The sequence below is a fragment of the Topomyia yanbarensis genome, chromosome 3, assembly GCF_030247195.1.
Source record: "Topomyia yanbarensis strain Yona2022 chromosome 3, ASM3024719v1, whole genome shotgun sequence".
Taxonomy (NCBI): domain Eukaryota; kingdom Metazoa; phylum Arthropoda; class Insecta; order Diptera; family Culicidae; genus Topomyia; species Topomyia yanbarensis.
The window spans coordinates 282,095,203-282,115,402 of record NC_080672.1 but is presented as its reverse complement, the minus strand read 5'-3'; the positions used below and the strand labels follow the sequence as shown (position 1 = coordinate 282,115,402).

At 39.8% G+C, this 20,200-nt stretch overlaps 2 protein-coding genes across 3 annotated transcripts in view; one reads left to right on the top strand and one right to left on the bottom strand.

Annotated features, from left to right (window-relative positions):
* LOC131689002 (BTB/POZ domain-containing protein Tiwaz) overlaps window positions 1–20,200 on the top strand; it is a 186,278-nt gene that overhangs the window by 154,274 nt on the left and 11,804 nt on the right. The gene's annotated exons all lie outside the window — the stretch shown is intronic.
* LOC131689001 (protein artichoke-like) lies at window positions 4,527–6,645 on the bottom strand. Its single transcript, XM_058973720.1, has 2 exons — window positions 6,546–6,645; window positions 4,527–6,484 (listed from the first exon to the last, which is right to left on the bottom strand). The coding sequence occupies exons 1-2, from the start codon at window positions 6,557–6,559 to the stop codon at window positions 4,762–4,764; spliced, it is 1,737 nt and encodes a 578-aa protein (XP_058829703.1). The 5' UTR covers window positions 6,560–6,645; the 3' UTR covers window positions 4,527–4,761.

The following is a 20,200-nucleotide window of genomic DNA, read 5'->3' as shown; positions in this document are numbered from 1 at the left end:
GAAAGTTTGAGTTCGTACATTACAGCATGAAGTTATATACTTATGCATTCTTAGTTAATTGTTACTAATATAAGTTGGGTATTTTCGAAATAGGGTTGACGAGTGCATGACGGAAATCGATGTCTTGAGCTATTTTGGAATCCAAGATGGCGACTTCCGGTTTAGATAAATTCTCTATAACCTCAACAATATGGGTATTTTCGGAATGGGGTTGACGAGTGCATGACGGAAATCGATGTATTGAGCCATTTTGGAATCCAAGATGGCGACTTCCGGTTTTGATAAATTCTCTATAACCTCAACAATATGGGTATTTTCGGGATAGGGTTGACGAGTACATGACGGAAATATAACCCATATTGTTCGTTATCAAGAATAATGCTTAACCGGCAATCGTCATATTGAACCTGGAAAAGTTTCCAATTGTCAATTTTCATCATCTACTTCTCAAGCTCGTTCCAAAAATACCCATATTGTTAGGGTTATCGAGAATATTCATCAACCGGAAGTCGCCATCTTGGATTTCAAAACGGTTCCAATTGTACATTTTCGGCATCTGCTTGTCAAGCCCGTTCTAAAAATACCCATATTGTTAGGGTTATCGAGAATATTGCTTAACCGGAAGTCGCCATCTTGGATTTCAAAACGGTTCCATTTGTCTATTTTCTATTTTCTACTTGTCAAGTCCGTTTCAGAAATACCCATATTGTTAGGGTTATCAAGAATATTGCTCAACCGGAAGTCGCCATCTTGGATTTCAAAGCTGTTCCAATTGTCCATTTTCAGCATCTACTTGTCAAGCCCGTTCCAAAAATATCCATATTGTTAGGGTTATCGAGAATATTCATCAACCGGAAGTCGCCATCTTGGATTTCAAAACGGTTCCAATTGTACATTTTCGGCATCTACTTGTCAAGCCCGTTCCAAAAATACCAATATTGTCAGGGTTATCGAGAATATTGCTCAACCAACGAATATTAATAAGAATGCGAAGCAAACTTTTTTTACGAACTAAATCCCAAATAACGAACACTTTTTTTACGAACTAATTCAATTTACGAACCCCCGGCTTGGTTCGTAAATGGAGGTTTCAGTGTATTCAGAACCGTTTATTAAAATAAACGAAACATTTCGTTTCATTCCCGAAAAATAACATCGTTTTCAACAATAACATTCGTGCAACGTACACTAAATATGTAAAATTTACGAAAACTTTCGTTCATCATGCGGCCATTACTTCACACCACAAACTTTCTAGTCCTCTATAGCGGCGAGCAGGTTGAAATAAAATCTATTTTGCCAGATCGATCCTTTTAGTTTAGAAAATCGTTGTTGTCATAAATCGATCCTAAAAGATCGATTAAAAAATAATATTCCAATGAATGCGAAAAAAAATTCTAAGATGAACGAAATGAATTCGTGTGACCAACGAAATCCTTCGTAATATACATAAACGAAACTATTCGCTTCATTCACGAAAAATAATGCCGCTATCAACGATAACATTCGTTCAATGTACACCAAAATAGTAACATTTACGAAAACTTTCGTTCATCAAACGACCATTTCTTCATACCACAATAAAATCGATTTGGCCAGATCGATTTTTTTAAATTAAAAAAAATCGGTTTTGTCAATCATCGATCCCAAAAGATGGAATGAAAAAAATAATATGCTAATAAATACGAAAATTTTCTAAGAGGAACGAAATGAATTCGTGAATCCAACGAAATCGTTCGTAATATACACAACCGTTTATTAAAATAAGGAAAACATTTCGTTTCATTCACGAAAAAAAATGTCGATATCAAAAATAACATTCGTGCAGTATATATCAAATATGTAAAATTTACGAAAGCTCACCAAGCGGCCATTCTTGTTCATGAAATGAACGAAACCTACTATTTACAATGCATGAAAAGACTTCGTTGCAGAAAACGACGAATGAATTCGTGTATTTCATGATCAATTTCATAATATTTACGAATTTATATTATCAGTGCATACCAATTTAAGCTGGGGAGTCGTTCGTTCATGGGACTTTCGCCCTCCTCACATACCCACCCCCGCATGACAAAATGAGTTAGCAAGCAGATAATATTGATCTAATGCTGATTAGGCTAATGAAGTACGATAATTTTTTTGGTTTCAAGTGTTTCACCGTCGACACGTAGCTCATCAAGTTCGTGGCTGGCAAGCCATTGTGTATAAGTGCAAAGTGCACTAAGAATGTAATGGACATTTCCACAATTATGTTGAACATAAAAAGCCTCCGTGCCATAGTTTAGAAAAATGAGAAAGGCACAATTGCACCGCTAGGTGGATTAAAACAGGTTTTTATGTTTTGTGTTGTTTTATACTGTGCACCAGCCCTAACTAAACATCAACGATTAGCTTGTGCATGTTGGCGTTCGACAGGTATACAGTTTAATGGTAGTGTTGGTGGACACAGTTCGCAATGTGTCGATTTATTTGTCAGTTTCGTAGTAATAATTGTAGTTTTTAGTACAAGTGTGCAATTGTTATCTGCTAGTCGTATGTCTTACCGTATATGAGTCTGTCTGAGTCCGTGTATCTGGACCAGCGAATGGATGCAGAACTTGCATATATGATAGAACAGTGGGTAATTCTCCCTAGGATTCGTTGGTCACTTTTTTCCGGTGCTTAATTCTTGCATATGAGTGGATTCTTTCGGGAAGATCGGATGAGATAAAGTAAGGTACAATTAAATTACCGACGCACGTGAATCATCCACTCCCGGTCAGCATCGCATGATCAAATCCAAACATAATGCAATTATCGTTAATCGAAAATAAATCGCGTTTGCTGGCATTTAGACGAGTTCAAGAAGTTTTATTTTATGTTACATGTGGTCTTTTCTTCCACTTCAGTAGTCGGTTATTGTTATACTTCTACTCATGCATACCAAAAATAATTTCGGTCAATTTATACACTTCTACTTAATCTCTTTTATCTCTCTCGCTTTATTCATGTTATGTTTCCTTTTATAACTATATTCAGACTTTGCATTTATCACTCATATGACAAATTAGTTAAATTTTATCCGGAAAATTATTCTCACGCTGTTTGTGGAGACAGAGAATTTTTCAACTCACCTTATCTCGGAAAACATGGGCATCGGATAAGCTTCTTTTCCCGTGAGTGAGTGAAAATTACAATGCCTGCGATTCCTTAAATTAGATTCATACAAACACTCACTAGCGCAATCAATTGCATATTATCTCATACACACTCACAATCTCTCTCATTTCAAACGTATAAACGCTCGTGATAACCGCGGTAACACAAACCTGGTCACAAACATCCGCACATGTAAATACGATCATTATGTTCGTGATCTCACCACCATTAAAATACCCCGGTAATTAAGTGAACGTTTCGGCACCTATAAATTTACAAATGCGGTCCCAACATTAAGCCATCGCAACATTAACAGCAATATTAACCTTTTGCTCGCGCGATCATGAGTCGGTAACGTCCGGAAATCGCTATCCTCTGTCCTAGCAGTCTAGCCTTATGTCTTCAGTTGGACCAATCAATAAAAAAAAATGACGCTTATATTCACTATATTGGCGACATGACCGGGAACTCTAGTGATGTGGGAAACTCTTTCCTAGTATCTGAACCGTGCACTAAAAATGAAGCATCAGATTCACGAATTCATCCACACGAAGTTACACACACGCTAACAGACACGACAAACACGTTAACATACAAACGCTTGAGCTTCGTCCACGCAAAACGACGTCCGCGATCTCACTAACACGAAAACATTCCGGTGATTGAGTGAACGCTTAAGCACTTATAAACCCATAAACGCGGTCTCAATCGTAGACCTTCAATTACACGTGTTCGCGCGATAATAAATCGGTCACGTCCGAAAGTTCCTTACTCTCGGTTCTAGTAGTATTGGTCCATGCCTTCAGTTAGACAAGTCGAAAAAATGACGCTCGTATCCACGCAATAACATGACATGGCCGGGAACTTTAGTAATATGGGGGATCTTACTCTCTTCTAGCATTCAGCATGCCAACATACAAACGCTTAAAACCTTCGCGATCATCTGCGCACACCAAAGTCCGTGTTCTCGCAAACCTCTAGAACATTAAAAATTCTGCCACGGAAAAGACAGTTAAAAGTTACAGTTTACTGAATAACTTAAAAAAAATATTGAAATCGAATCAATGCCTTTATGAAAAGTCGTACTCGGTATCAATTTCAATATCACTTTTCACGTTCGCCAATGTTTTGTTCTAGATTTCAAAATTTAAATTTAAAACTCAAAACATTTATCTTCAAAGTGCTCTGAAGCTAAGATATGCACTTCCACTTAAATTAAATTTATTATTTGAATTTTATGTTGTGACTTCCACTATAATTACATGTTTACGGTTGATCTACAAAAGCAAAATAAAAATGTTTTCCACGTATCATTTATCAAAGAGATTCGCAAAACTAGATGAAAGTCGATTTACCATTTCATCTTTAATATCAAAAAGAATTAATTGTCAAAATTCAAATTCATTTTTCATTATTTACTTCGAAGAATTTTTCGTGTAGGTGCTCACATTGAAGTTTCACAAGGATCGCATTCTGAAAAACAAGGTGCCGGTCTTTAAATATTACTGCATTGTTCAGAATATATTAATCATATCATCATATCATACCACTTATTTACTGATAAAATTTATCTAAAAATTAAAAATCCATGCTATCTTAAACAACACACACTCGAAAATTTCAAAACTCCTCCAGCTGCGTTTGAACGGATGCCGTCTCGCCTCGTCTAAAAATTATCATCTGATCGATGGCTCTGCGAGCATTGGCGTTATAATGCACGTACAGCAAAAACCCAACATTAATCACCAGAATAAAGGTTAAAATTAACATGATGAACACTTGGTATCCGGTTGTGTGAATTGACTCGCACCCTCTATCAGCACCCAACGCTGCACGGCGCACTTCCTCCAAACGCTCGCTGTTGGTCGCATTAACCGACCTGATCATGTCCAGCAGCTCCACCATCAGTTTGTACTCGAATTCGGTTGAGCTGATGTTCCCGACAAGCAGCTCCAGCTGTACGTCTTTCTCGCTGTCAAAGTTCTCGTCGTCATGCCGAACGGCAATACTGGGCTGGAAGTCAATCCGATCCTTGTCCGAGCTGGCACAATAGATGCCCTGGACGTTCGTCATGTAGGACATTTCGCCGTAGGTTTTCGATGAGCTAACGGCAATACTATTTCGGTTGCAGAATCGCACCAAACCGGTCAGATACGAACAATTCCACGCATTGGCAAACATACCCAAATATGTCAGATTCGGGAAAAGTTCGGGAATGTGTTCGTAGTTAATTTCCAAGAGCCCGTTTCCATCGATGTACAGCTTCTCCAGAGCGGGCGTTGAAGTCATTACTGTTAGGTCTAGCTTGCGAAGAAAATTGTAAGATATATCTAAACGGCGCAGTTTCGATTGCTGGGTGAATAATCCATGTTCAAGAGTGTTTAGCTGCGTTGCTTCCAGATTTAAATCCACCAGCTTCTTCAACTTCAAAAATGTAGTTAAATTCAGTGGACCAATCGGATTGAACGAAATATCTAGCACAGCAATATTCTCCAATATGGTAATATTCCTTATACTGGTAAGTTTGTTTTTAGATAAACTAAGTGAATAGAGTTGCGATTTTTCAGGTTCTTCCGAGTAAACGGATGAAAGTTGATTCTTCGATGCGAATAGCTTCGTCAGCTGTTGTGGGATATTCAACGTTGTCAACTTGTTGTTATCAATAATTAATGTTCTCAAGTAGGTTAAACTATTCAGAAAGTAATCACTTAGCGTTTGGATTTGATTCCCTTTAACGTCGAGATAGGCAAGCATGGTGCAGTTGTCAAGCAGGTGGTCATCCAACGATTTTAATCGGTTATTTGCCAATGACAGGTATGACAACAAAGTTAGCTTAGAGAAAAGAGTTTCATCTAGATCAGACAGCAAATTCTCGGACAAATCCAAATGATCAACCTTCGTAGCATCACCCAAAGCTTTGTCCTTGATTACGGTAATTCGGTTATTTGACAAATCCAATCTCGTGAGTTTGTCACAACCTTTGAACACGAAATTGTTTAAAACCGTCAACTGATTGCTGGATAAGTTCAGGTATCGCAACTCTTTGGCATGTTCGAATGTGTACTTGTTGATATTTTCCAGCTGACTGCGAGCCGCGTCCAGGTTCTGCAGCTCCGGGAAAGAAGTGAACAGGATTCGTGGGATTTCCGTAAGTTTTGAGTCGTAAAATTCGAAATAATAAGGCCTAGGATACTCGGATCGGAACACGACCTCTTCCGCATCGTGAGTTACACTAATGTTACTGAAGGCACAGTAACGAATGTTGTACACACCATTGTGGAAGTGATTACAATCGTGAATTATCGCGCACACACCGGACAGCAGAAATTTCATCAACAGTAACCTGACGTTCCAAAAAAATAATTAGAAGAAATCTTCCACCGGTTTACTATTCAAACTTGTACCTTATCGAGAACATAACTGTTACTAACTAGCAAGATGCAAATTCACGTCAGCTAATTGGCACGGTCCAGCGAGCACTGAAATATGAAACCAGGACGTCACATAAACATAAACTTTCTAGCTTGCAACTTCGAGTCCCTTCCTTATCAGCAAACCCTTCGTTGTAGAATGATATGGTTTCTGCAGTTTCAGCACATGCATGGTGCAAAATTTTTAGAATGATCAACTGCTTAATGCATTGAAAAAGGTTGATGATATTTTTTCAATGGAATATTTTGGATACATTGGATGAAATGTGTATCACCTATACGTTTAGAATGCTGCAGTTTTCGGTAGATATGAGAACGAAAACCGTGATTCGTATTGTAATCCATACCCGAGAAACGATTTACACCTTTTGTCAAAAAAGTGCGATAATTTTTTTTACGTGGAAATGGTCAATTGTAAGGGAACTGTGTTCAAAATGGACCCCTTAAGGCTTGAAACCTTTTTCAGGTGTTTTAAGCTAAAGGGTGTGTCGATAATTATTGTAACACTTTAGATTCATTGATAAATCTGCTATATCTCTCGATTTGAAACTAAAGTTTTGTAATAGTTTAGTATACGTATTCATTTCAATTTAAATACGCCGGTTAAATTTTAAGATGTATTTATGTGTTTCAATTACAACTAAATCGACGGTTTCCGAAATTCTAACCTCACTTTTCTGGCGCAGATGGTTAACTCGGTAGAACAGCATTGGTCGTGGCCGGCGTCGTTATTAACCATTTTTATGAAAGTTTTGAGTCGGTGTAACATGCACAGTGAGAATGATTTGCTCATCCCAAGCTTCATTTTATTGGTTTCATTGTGCATTTTCACTCATTCGAGCAATCACGAAGTGCAACTACGGGCAGTCTACCTAAGCTAAGCTAAGCTAAGCTAAGCTGGCGCAGATGGTTAAAAATTTCTTGTCTTTGTATCAGTACCCTCTTTACGCATGGGCGCACTGGACCAGGGCCAGGGTCCCCGGAATTTTGAGGGTCCCCAACTTAGGATGAATATAGAATCTTTATGAATGCTATGTACCAGAAAATAGTAGCACTCAATTGTTTATAACTCTTTAGCGTGCGGGTAACAATGGATTAGATGCTCGGATTCGCACATTGCACCTTATCCCATGTGACGTTTAAACAGCATCAGACAATCAAGTGGAGTGATGGTAGCGATAGGAAACGAGGCACTGTATGATGAGGATGGTATTGGACCAATTCAAACGTAAATTCAACATTTCGATTCAAGTTTCAATTCATTTTGAGCAGAAACAATAAAATGGTTTGTACAACACGCTCGGTGTTAAGTCACACCGACTTAGTCTTACAATTAATACTTTTCGAGAAAAACGAGTTTAAAGTTTGAATCGTAACATCCATTACATGGTAATTGTAAAATACTTTTTGCCATAATTCTTGCTTTTTGTTACATATTGCACATCAGGTAAAAGTCAAATGTAGCTGAAGAAATTCTGTATTCAATGCTATCATTATCTCGTTTTTGATCTTTTGCGACTTAGTCCGGTCTGACTTAACACCGACCAAGTTCGAAAGGAACCATGCAGAAACGGGGGGGGGGGGGGGGGGGGTCGACAATGACTGGGCAGTGCGTAAGCCTCTTGTACCTGAGGGCATAAAATAGACCCCACTTGCGGTGCTTAGCTCCCTGCCCAGTAACTCCTAGCCCTGGCCTCCTCGTGGCGTCGACTGGGATACGAGTAACCTTAGTGAAGATCGGGTAACCAACCCCGGTGGGAACTTTGGTCGTATGCTGGCAGGGAAGGGGGGTTACCCTTCTTCGGAAGGTGTAAACCTGTCCTGGTGCCCAGGTGGGACCTTAAGCAGTCCTGGCACGATGGACCACCGGCGAGACAGGTGGTTGGCGTAGGCCCTATAAGCCGCTCCTTAAAAAACCCACATAACGAACAATACAGAAGAGAATACGACCCAGAACAATCGGCAACGACCCAGGCGACGAATAAAGGATCACGATTGGAAACTCGGAACATGGAACTGTAGATCGCTCGGCTTCGCAGGATGTGACAGGATAATCTACGACGAGCTACACCCCCGCAACTTCGATATCGTGGCGCTGCAGAAACTTTGCTGGACGGGACAGAAGGTGTGGAAAAGCGGGCATCGAGCGGCTACCTTCTACCAGAGCTGTGGTACAACCAACGAGCTGGGAACCGGCTTCATAGTGCTGGGCAAGATGCGCCAACGTGTGATCGGGTGGCAGCCGATCAACGCAAGGATGTGCAAGTTGAGGATCAAAGGCCGTTTCTTCAGCTACAGCATCATCAACGTGCACTGCCCACACGAAGGGAGACCCGACGACGAGAAAGAAGCGTTCTTCATGCAGCTGGAGCAGACATACGACGGTTGCCCTCTGCGAGACGTGAAAATTGTCATCGGCGACATGAACGCACAGGTAGGAAGGGAGGCAATGTACAGACCGGTGATCGGGCCTAACAGCCTGCATTCCGTATCAAATGGCAACGGCCAACGATGTGTGAACTTCGCAGCCTCCCGTGGAATGGTAGTCCGAAGCACCTTCTTCCCTTGCAAAGATATCCACAAAGTCACCTGGAGATCACCGGACCAAGTAACAAAAAATCAAATCAACCACGTTCTAATCGACGGTAGATTCTTCTCGGACATCACAAACGTCCGCACTTATCGCAGTGCGAATATAGATTCGGACCACCACCTGGTTGCAGTATGCTTGCGCTCAAAACTTTCGACAGTGCATAGCTCTCGCCGAAGCCGAACGCCGCGGCTAAAAATTGAGCGGCTACAAGATGGCAGAGTGGCTCAAGAATACGCGCAGCAGTTGGAAGTGGCACTACCAACGGAAGAGCAGCTAGGCGCAGTTGCCCTTGAAGATGGCTGGAGAGATATCCGATCCGCCATAGGTAGCACCGCAGCCACTGCACTAGGTACGGTGGGCCCGGACCGAAGAAGCAACTGGTACGACGGCGAATGCGAGCAGTTAGTCGAAGAGAAGAATGCAGCATGGGCGAGAATGCTGCAACACCGCACGAGGACGAACGAGGTGCGATATAAATAGGCAGAACTCGGTTTTCCGGAACAAAAAGCGCCAGCAGGAAGACCGAGATCGCGAAGCGATGGAGCAGCTGTACCGCACTAAAGACACACGGAAATTCTACGAGAAGTTGAACCGCTCGCGCAGGGGCCACGTACCACAGGCCGACATGTGCAGAGATACAAACGGGAATCTTCTCACGGACAGTGTGAGGTGATCCAGAGGTGGCGGCAGCACTACGAAGAACACCTGAACGGCGATGCAGCAGACGACGAGGATGGCACGGTAACGCACCTGGGAGCACGTGCGGAAGACATTACACTACCGGCTCCGGATCTCCAAGAAATCCAGGAGGAGATTAGCCGGCTCAAAAATAATAAAACCGCTGGGGTTGACCAAATACCAAGCGAGGTACTAAAACACGGTGGCGAGCCACTGGCTAAAGCGCTGCACTGGGTGATTACCAAGATTTGGGAGGAGGAGATTTTACCGGAGGAGTGGATGGAAGATGTCGTGTGTCCTATCTACAAAAAGGGCGACAATCTGGATTGCTGTAATTACCGAGCAATCACCCTGCTGAACGCCGCCTACAAGGTACTCTCCCAAAAACTATGCCGTCGACTATCACCAATTGCAAGAGAGTTCGTGGGGCAGTATCAGGCGGGTTTCATGAGCGAACGATCTACCACGGACCAGGTGTTCGCTCTTCGTCAAGTACTGCAGAAATGCCGCGAGTACAATGTGCCCACACATCATCTGTTCATCGACTTCAAAGCCGCATACGACACTATCGATCGAGATCAGCTATGGCAGATTATGCACGAGTACGGATTCCCGGACAAACTGACGCGATTAGTGAAGGCGACGATGGATCGGGTGATGTGCGTAGTACGTGTCTCAGGGACGCTCTCGAGTCCCTTCGAATCACGCAGAGGGTTACGGCAAGGTGATGGTCTCTCGTGTCTGTTATTCAACATCGCGCTGGAAGGTGTAATAAGAAGAGCAGGGATCGACACGAGTGGTACGATTTTCACAAAGTCCGTTCAGCTACTTGGCTTCGCCGATGACGTTGATATTATTGCACGAAACTTTGAGAAGATGGAGGAAGCCTACATCAGACTGAAAAGAGAAGCCAAGCGCGACTTGCCATCAACACGTCGAAGACAAAGTACATGATAGGAAGAGGTTCACAAGAAGAGAATGAGAACCGCCCGCTTTGAGTTTGCATCGGTGGCGATGAAATCGCGGTGGTTGAAGAGTTCGTGTACTTGGGCTCACAGGTGACCGCCGACAATAATACCAGCAGAGAGATTCGTAGACGCATCGTGGCAGGAAATCGTGCTTACTTTGGCCTCCGCAAGACACTTCGGTCGAACAGAGTTCGCCGTCGTACGAAGTTGACCATCTACAAGACGCTGATTAGACCGGTAGTTCCCTACGGGCACGAGACCTAGACCATGCTCGTGGAGGACCAACGCGCACTTGGTGTCTTCGAACGGAAAGTGCTGCGTACCATCTACGGTGGAGTGCAGATGGAAGACGGCACATGGAGACGGCGAATGAACCATGAGTTGCATCAGCTGTTGGGGGAGCCGCCCATCTGTCATACCGCGAAAATCGGACGACTACGGTGGGCCGGGCACGCAGCCAGAATGTCGAACAATAGCCCGGTGAAAACGGTTCTCAATTGCAATCCGACCGGTACAAGAAGACGTGGCGCGCAGCGAGCACGATGGATCGACCAGGTGGAAGACGATTTGCGGACCCTTCGCAGACTGCGTGGCTGGCGACGCGCGGCCATGGAGCGAGTGTAATGGAGGAATCTTTTGTATACGGCACAGGCCACTTCGGCCTTAATCTGTTAATAAATAAATAAAAATGCAGAAACGGCATCGAACAAGGTGGCAAAATTTGCACAAGGAAGCTGTACAGGAAGTGGAAGAATAATATGACGAAATTCGGTACTCAACTCTTGTTTGGCAAGCGATCCGCGCATGTGGCATCAGGGATTGCGAATGGAAAAATCTACATAAAAACTTCTAAAAATGACTCCTGGACTTCTTGAAGTCTCATGATACTTTCATGGCCAGATTAGACGTTTTCCATTATGCCGTCGTAAACTGGTACAGAACTAATTATGTTATTTTTGTACTGCACTCCGCCTTATCAAAAATATTTTGGGCCGTCAGAGTCAGGAATCAGAATATACTGGGTCAAATGGAACGTATCCCGTAGGTAGTCGAGGATTTGTGCCTCACAACAGCGTGCATTCGATGTGTTTCCTATTTCGAGTGTTTTACATGACTGGTATTGAAATGAATTTTTTTAACATAAAATTTTTCATTAACCGTTTTGTGTCCAACTCGGTACCCGGGTACCTTTTTATGTTTCAATTAATGAAATTCCCTTGTTTTATCCATAGATGGAAATTGAAACTTTGTGACAGCTTAGAACTTCACTAAGTCAATCTTTTGGGTGAATAATATTGTTGATATAGTTAGAGGGGGAGTGAGGAGGGGCTCCTGAATTGTTTTACTACGTAACAGGCCGACGTGGGTACCCAGGTACCCACAAAACTGAAATGTCAATAACTAAGGCAACTTCCTACCGATTTCGATACTTTTAGGTGTTTTGGATTCAGGAACTCATCCACTTTTAGACTTGGTAAAATGAATCGGGTTACTTCATTCAGTTTCCGGAAATAGGTTCCAGTACTGGGATACTATTTGTGAACTTCAATGTAATACTAGAAATATGAATATCAAAATTCTTGGAATAGCATCAGCAGGCTGTATCTCGTGGTTTTGGAACCATTTGGTGATTATATCCCGGAACGGACATTCCGGAGCAGGTTCCCGTGGGGCCGTGAGTAGCCATTCCATTCCAATTCCATTTTTCAAATTGCCATAGGGTCCCCCAACAAGAAATAACATACTTCCGAGAAAATTTGAAGAGTTTTGATACTCATATTGCTAAGACATTATTAATATTTACGAATCATTCCCTAGTACTGGAACATTACATCTAAAAGTGTCCAAATCGGTTAAATGAAGCCATAGTTATGAGCATTTCAATTTGTTGGTACCCGGGTACCCACGTTGGCCTATTAAAGGTGTTTTTTTGTTGGACACATAACTGTTAATGTTTAGGTTTACATTTTGTATAATATTGCTTAGACTGCAATATTATAGCTTTTAGATATAGCTTTTCGTATTTGGTGAGCTTCCATGGCAGATGGTTGCATTTCTGTTTGTGTTTGTTTATGAATGAACTGCTAATAGTTGTAGTGAATTATTGAAATGAATTGTGCTGCTCATATTAATAGGTTCGGGTAATTTCGATGTTTCACTATGTTTATTTGTTATTTTTCCTTTGATCCCCTTGTGCACTGAGTATCTATCACCGACACCAGAGAGGCGACTCTATCATCAACATTCTAGACTTGCCACTTAACTACCGGTGCCGTCTTTGAGATACTAAATCGTTAAATATTGAAATGATAATATTCCTTATAATGTGTTTGTTTGCTATCTTTGCCTCTCCGAACCATTGACTGTAAAATAAAGCACAAAACTTCTGTCAGAATATGTAATAAAAATCTACCTCACGAGAAATTTGTGCATGAAGAGACGCTATTTTAAAGAATCATTCTATTTCGCACTTAGATTCAACATAATATCGGTTGATTGCAATGGCTACAATATTCAATATTGTCATGTGTAAACCCAAGCAAATTCTCATGGACTCAAACACCATGCAACCCCTTAAATGACCACGAATATGGTCCGTTTCAAATTTCAAAACCATGAAAACACCATAAAATGGTCTTATCAATCCATAGATACTCCAAAACATGGTATTAAAATGGAATCTACTGGACCATGGTGATAGTGTTTTCGTGGGTTGATCCCATTACAGACACCATCTTGTGATTCTGATATTCTTACCATATAGTGTGGGTGAATTTGGACCATGAACATGGGGGTATTATGGGCTTTTCATTAGCTTGGGAATGTAGTTGAATTATGATTGAACAAATGTGTCTTTTTTAATCCTGACAATTGACTTTTTACAGCTGCATCATATCAGGAACAGAAAGAAATTGAGAACAACATTGAACGAATCAATATAACTTCTGTAAATCACGTAGACGTAGTCGTCATCTATTAACAAGTTGAACTTTATTGGAGTATTGCTAAATATTTCCCCTAAGTTGTCATAGTGTAAGGACAATTTTTCAATAAATCGTCGACATTGTAGTGTTGACGTTTAACCCGCCTTACTGCATCATTCCTCATTATTGAAGGAGGCACTATTCAGCCTCAAACAACGTCTTACAACTATGAAGGTCAGATTATATCATGTGGGGAGGGAATAGCGCTGTACCCTGTGCAGCTCTATTACATTGTACGCAGCTCACCTGAGCTTGAACTCCCACAAGCGCGTATAGTGTTGGGCCCTTTACCATTTTCGGTCAGATTGGTTAGAAATGCTAATATCTTTTTAAGATCCGAAAAGATGATTTCGGATCCGTTTTTTGACAGTATTTTTCTGTAAATTTTTTTCTCTATATATTTTGATTCGTACAGTATTTTTAATATTTTTAAATGGTTGAATAATTTGGCTTAAATTCATAAGATGGCATAGGTGGCTCTCTGATGCTGGGGATCATTTTTTGATCATCCTACTCTACAGCAGTTTTTACCTGTTCAATTATAGGGACCCCTCAGCTCAGTTGTGACCAGGGACCCCAAGTGGTCTTAAGACGGCCCCGGTTTGTATATACTATTTATTAGGTTTATTGTAGGTTAAGGTAGTATAAGTTACTTACGTTTGGTGACTGATTTAACTTTGTAGTATAAGCAACTATAGTAGCATGGGCAATTTCCTTTACCGCACATAGAAAGTCTATAATTAGGTTATATTTAGTTTACAATTTTTTAACGACACTAAGTTCATTTACCTTTTGCTTTAGTTTTAATGAATTTGCTTAGTGTTAGATTGCTAGATCTAGGTACGATTTATGTTAAGCTATTTTAAAGAATAAATTTAGCATATAATCGAAGACTACATATTAAGAAGACTGATGTCTCTTTCCTTCCCCCATACAAACGAGAAGCGACAGGAAGGTAGGAAACTTAATGTAAAAGTGTATATGTGTGGGTGCATCACTGTGGAAAGTACCACCTTTACCCGTAAGTGGCGTTGCTGTTATTGTCTCCAGATTCTGGACAGAGTTGTCAGTCTTCTTGATATGCAGTCTTCCATATAATTATAATTACTGTAGGCCTATCCGATCAATTCTTACTTTTAGCGTCTTGCTTCTAATCTGTGACAATTCATTTGCATGGTAAAGTTAAGCTTCTTACATTTAGGTCAAATTTTATGGTTGTCATGCTGGCACTGAACCAAATCATGTTCTGTTTCTCGAGTCAAGGTGATAGATGGAAGTTCGGCGTATGAGAGTCGCGACAGTTTGTGTAAACTGATCTATTCCTGAACGTTTTTCTCAGTTTTCTATTTCCTCATCGTTTCCCATTCGTCCTTCGTCTCTCCGTTGGTTTTCATAACTCGCGCTTCATCGTGGTCCAATAGGATTCGATCAGAGTTCCGAACAGTTTGATCGGTTCGTATGTTTCGGCACAAAATTCGCATAATTGTCCACTTACCTTTCATGTACGGATTTGGAGTATGAAGCTAAATGGGGCAAAAACAACGGTTTTTGATCGTACAGTCTCAAAACCGACAAATGCCGTTTTAAAAATCTCGCTTTCGTCGCTCCTCTTTCTTCTACCCTATCTCTGAGCCCCACTTGGTTTATGAAATGGCTCAACCTTTGAGCTTTGATTTAGAAACATCAATTTTTTTGACAACCTACAACCCACATTTTTTAATTAAATGTCTTAATACCCCAACTTTCCGTATTTTCCCAGAAATGAAACTTTTCACATGTGATCTTCAAGCGTATTTTATACTAGAAATAGTAAATTAAATAATAATTTATTGTTAAATGTAGATGATATGTGTAATTTATTGATAAAAATGTGAAATCGAGACAAAATGTCAAAAAGTCGGATGTTTCAAACCTGTTATCGATAACGAAAATTGTATTTTGTTTCTAAGGATTTTTCAAACTTTATGAAAATTAATTGAAGAATAATAGAGATATGTGCAAGAGAAAATGCTAAACATTAATATGAATGACAAAAGCCCCTGACAGTTTTCACTGTTGTTGTTGGTTGAAGTTAGCCCAAAAGCAGACAGCAGGGCCGGCGGATAGCGTGGGTAGTATGGGTAGTACTACCCACTCGAAAATAACCGAATGGGTAATTACCCACTCGAAATTTTGAACATTTTCATAAATTTGAAATCTGCCACGTATGTATCTCGGGCACACATTTAAAAATATCGATGCACAACAACTTCATTTACATAACCACACTGCAAGTGATTTAATGTAAATGTAATGCAAGCGTGTGTATTGCGAAAACGAGACAAATCCCTATTCTATTACCCTCACCCTATGCTTACTACCCACTCGTGCTAAAACTGTAACGTCGGCCCTGGCAGACAGTACTGATGGCTCTAGTACTACAATCCATCAATATGTGAATATCACAACGTAGGTTAAATAGTAGTTAGTATACAAATAAAAATTCACTTTACTGATCGTACCGTCGAAGAATATTCATCGCGAATGAAACATTTTTTCTTGATTAAAGTTCAGAGTAGTGTTGATACTTCCGTCCGTTGTCGTTGTGTGAATCCGAAATTTCAAGTTCGTCGGAGACCCCGGCCCTGCCTCAACAGGCCCTATAACCCCAACTTTTCATTTTCGAACCCAGATCTCAGAGGTTCCGTTCAATTTCTGAGATTTTTTCGCATTAGAAAAAACTGCAAATTATGGATGATTTGCATCACGGAGCAGAAAAATTATTAAAAATGGGGGATTTTGGGGACAAAATGACCCAGTACCGAACTTTCCGAGAAACGGAAATATCTTCATTTAAATACTAAGATTAGGTAATTCCTTTAAACAGATGTATGAATTGTGATTTTCTGGGGAGCTACTTCAAAAGTTATAGTAATTTATGTATTTTTCCTCCATATTTTCCCATACTAACTATTTCAAAAACTTCAAACGAAGTGGGCGGGGGTCTATAATTTCTCAAATGATGTGAAATTCGGCATCTGAGCTTTGACATTTGCCATAATATGAAAGGGAGGCTTTCAGAATTAAAAAGTTTTTTTTGCAATGTCCTAATCACGAACTACTCGGATTGTCCCCGACGGTGAACTCACTCTACTACCTGCTGATACCCGCTTCCTTGAGCCATTTAGCTCTCTGACTACTTAGATTAATTTTATTTTGTTAGGCTTCCTTATCAGTTTATCCAATAAAGGTACACATAATTCCCTTGTAGAACATGATGGTCTGAATTGCCCTGTAGCAATGTACGAATTACCCCTATATTTTAAATGGATGGTAAAACGTATTTTTGCAAATCTTCGCTTTGCGCTACCATGGAGTGGTGCAAATGAGGTTTCAAAATAATACCTGTAAGCGATCAATTCTTTGACATTTACCTACCTAAAAGACGATTTGCTTAGGTTGGGCCGAATAACCCCGGGTTCCCCTTTTAATTTTATTAATTTTATTTGTTTCATTCATTTTATTCTTGTTATTTATTTAACTCTTATTTTTGCTGTATTCATTTTATTTATTTCGTTTATTTTTGGTTTTATTTATTTTATTCCATTCATCCATTTGATTCATTTTATCAATTTTATTAATTTTAATTTGTTTAACAATTTTTTATATACATTTTATTAATTTAATTCAAAAAATTGATTTGTTTTGAGTTAATTGATTTTTTTAATTGATACAGTTTATTCAAGGTTCGTCACAGCTCTAGTTGGGTGCCTACTTTACATGAGCTCTACAAACCAATGAATAATCCAACAGTGACATGCGTAATATATGTCACATCTCCCTGCTAGGTGGATAGAGTCGGTATTTACATTGTTCGTAGTTACATTCTCATGTTACATGTAACTGGAACGGTTCATTTTTTATCCAAAAATTTTCCATTCTTTGCAATGAATTTTTGTTTAAAATTTTGAAAACCTCAAGCATCGTGTTTTGTCATTGTTTTTATTAATTTTTTTTTTTGAGAAGCCAAACCGTTCAAGCACACCACCATACATTTTGCTTCAACATTTTTCTAGTCTCTACGAAAAAAATGCGCTTCGAGGAAGGGGAGTGGGGCATAACGCTGACAATTTTCAATATTTTGCTTGATGCGACTTTTTTCGATATTACCAACAAATTGTCTTTCGTTTTTCAAAAAAATATTTGCATGAAACCCTTTAACGAAATCACGAACTTAGCTCACTTTCTTCCCTAAACATTGTATACAACCCTTTAAGGGTTTGAAGTTATTGAATTTTAGTTTCTATAATATGCAACACGGTGAAGACCCGAAGTTGTCAGCCCCCGAATTGTCAGCTTTTTGACCTGATTTGTCCGCCTAATGAATTAGCGAAATTGAATGTTTCCAAATTATTAAAATTGATGTGATCATAGAATGTTACTTATTTTTTCTCGGTTATTTATGGCTATTCAATATTCAAAAGAAGGATTGTCGGCGATTTGGTAAAAATAAAAATAGAAACAAGATCACATGAGAAAATTAGTATTTTCATTTACATACGTGAAAAATGGTTATGTCTAGGAAGTAATGAGCAGCACCTTGCCAGACTTATTTTTAAAGTTTAGAAAATTACCATTTTGAATAATTTTCATCCATATGTTCGTATAAAATAAAGTGACCAGATGTTTTCCAGGTACTTGGGCAATTTTCGTTAGACATTTATTGGGGCTTTTGAAGTTCTCTGTATACCTTACCTTACATGCACACACCCTAGATACACAACTCAGAAAATGTTCATAAAAATTGCTCAACATGAGGTCGTATCTGATTCGAGATTGTGTGAATCTATTGATACATGGGGTTGGCTGTTTTAAAGACCATATGATCAGTAAAGATACTGGATTGAAAACGATGGAAAGTCGCAGCTGCTCTGCCTAACTACCTTCTGTTTGACATTTGATTGTAAAAAATTGGGATTCCCAGTCACCTACTGTAGCAATCAGCGATCAATTGATTACAAAGAACCTTCTTGGTTATCTTGAACAAAATTATGGAGCTGCTCCAGAGAAGTGCGGTTCTTTCCGATCAAGTGAAAAAAATCATATTAAAATTGATATTACAGTTTCAGTATGACATATTAGAAAAAATATGCATTCGATGAATGGACCAAAGCTTTATCGAGATATCGTGCGCACCACTAACACTACAGTAAAGAAATGCTTCAGGGTAATAGTCGGCAAATTTGTAGATTTTGGCATGAACAAATGAACATTCTTTAGCTGTGAATTGAGTAAGGTTTGGACGTTTGGAAGAAAAATATCTGCTTTTTTACTGAGTTCAAAGATATATAGCTCATTGATCTGCGAACCATTTGAAAAAGTATAATTTACAATTACTAGCCACAGTTTACTGTTCGTAATACCTTATTGCCTGCAGAATTTCTTTTGCAGAGCGTAAGTCTTTTGATATAAATTAAAATCCCGAGCATTAAAAACACAATTGCCTGGGATTCGGAATCCCTAGTAACTTAAAATTCCGGTATTCTCGGGAAATAAATTTCCGGGATTGAAGTTCTAGTTCGTTGTGGCAAATGCGGTGAGAATCATGTGGACGATTCCTGTGGAAGCGATGTTCAAAAGTGTCTCTACTGTAGGGAAAGTCAACATGATCTCCCGAAGTGTCTCGCGTACAAACAGTGCCAAGAGAAACTGAAACATTCTTTTCAGAGACACTCTAAGCGATCTTTTACAGAAATGCTAAAGTCAGCTACACCACCGGTGTCTACGAATATTTATACTAACTTATCTATACTAACTTGTCTAGTGACGAATGAGACTCTGATGACCTCTAAGAGGAAACAATTTCTACTGTGCTTAGAAACAACATGAAAGGAGTAACATTTCGTCTATTCAACCTTGTTGTAAAGACTAGAAGGTCCTCCAAAAATAACAGTTCGAAGAAGTACTGGTGCAAAACCGAAGCAACTAACTCCTGGCATCAGAAATCTAAACTCAGAAAAGAAGTTTCAAGTACTTCCTGGAATATCAAAGAACCCCAAGTTATTGTAAAATGCTTCGATTAGTTAAAAATTAATTGCTCCAATATTTTCCTTGCTCCCTCCTAAACGACGATTCACTTTTTTGGATTTTGGCACATTTTTGCCTTTCTCATATAGAAAGGTTATGCAATCACTCTGAAAAACGTCAACCTAATCCCGAATTTTTTTTCGACTCGCACAATGTTTCTGGATTTTAACAGGGGCGTAGTTGATGGTTTACGGAGAGGGGTTACAACCCCCCCAACTGTTCACTCCCCTCCCTTAAAAATCTCCTTAAATAACCCCTCAGACCACACCCCCATCCAGCCCTCATACCCCTCCCTTTCAACCCCATCATCTTTAAACCACCACTATATCACAAAGCATA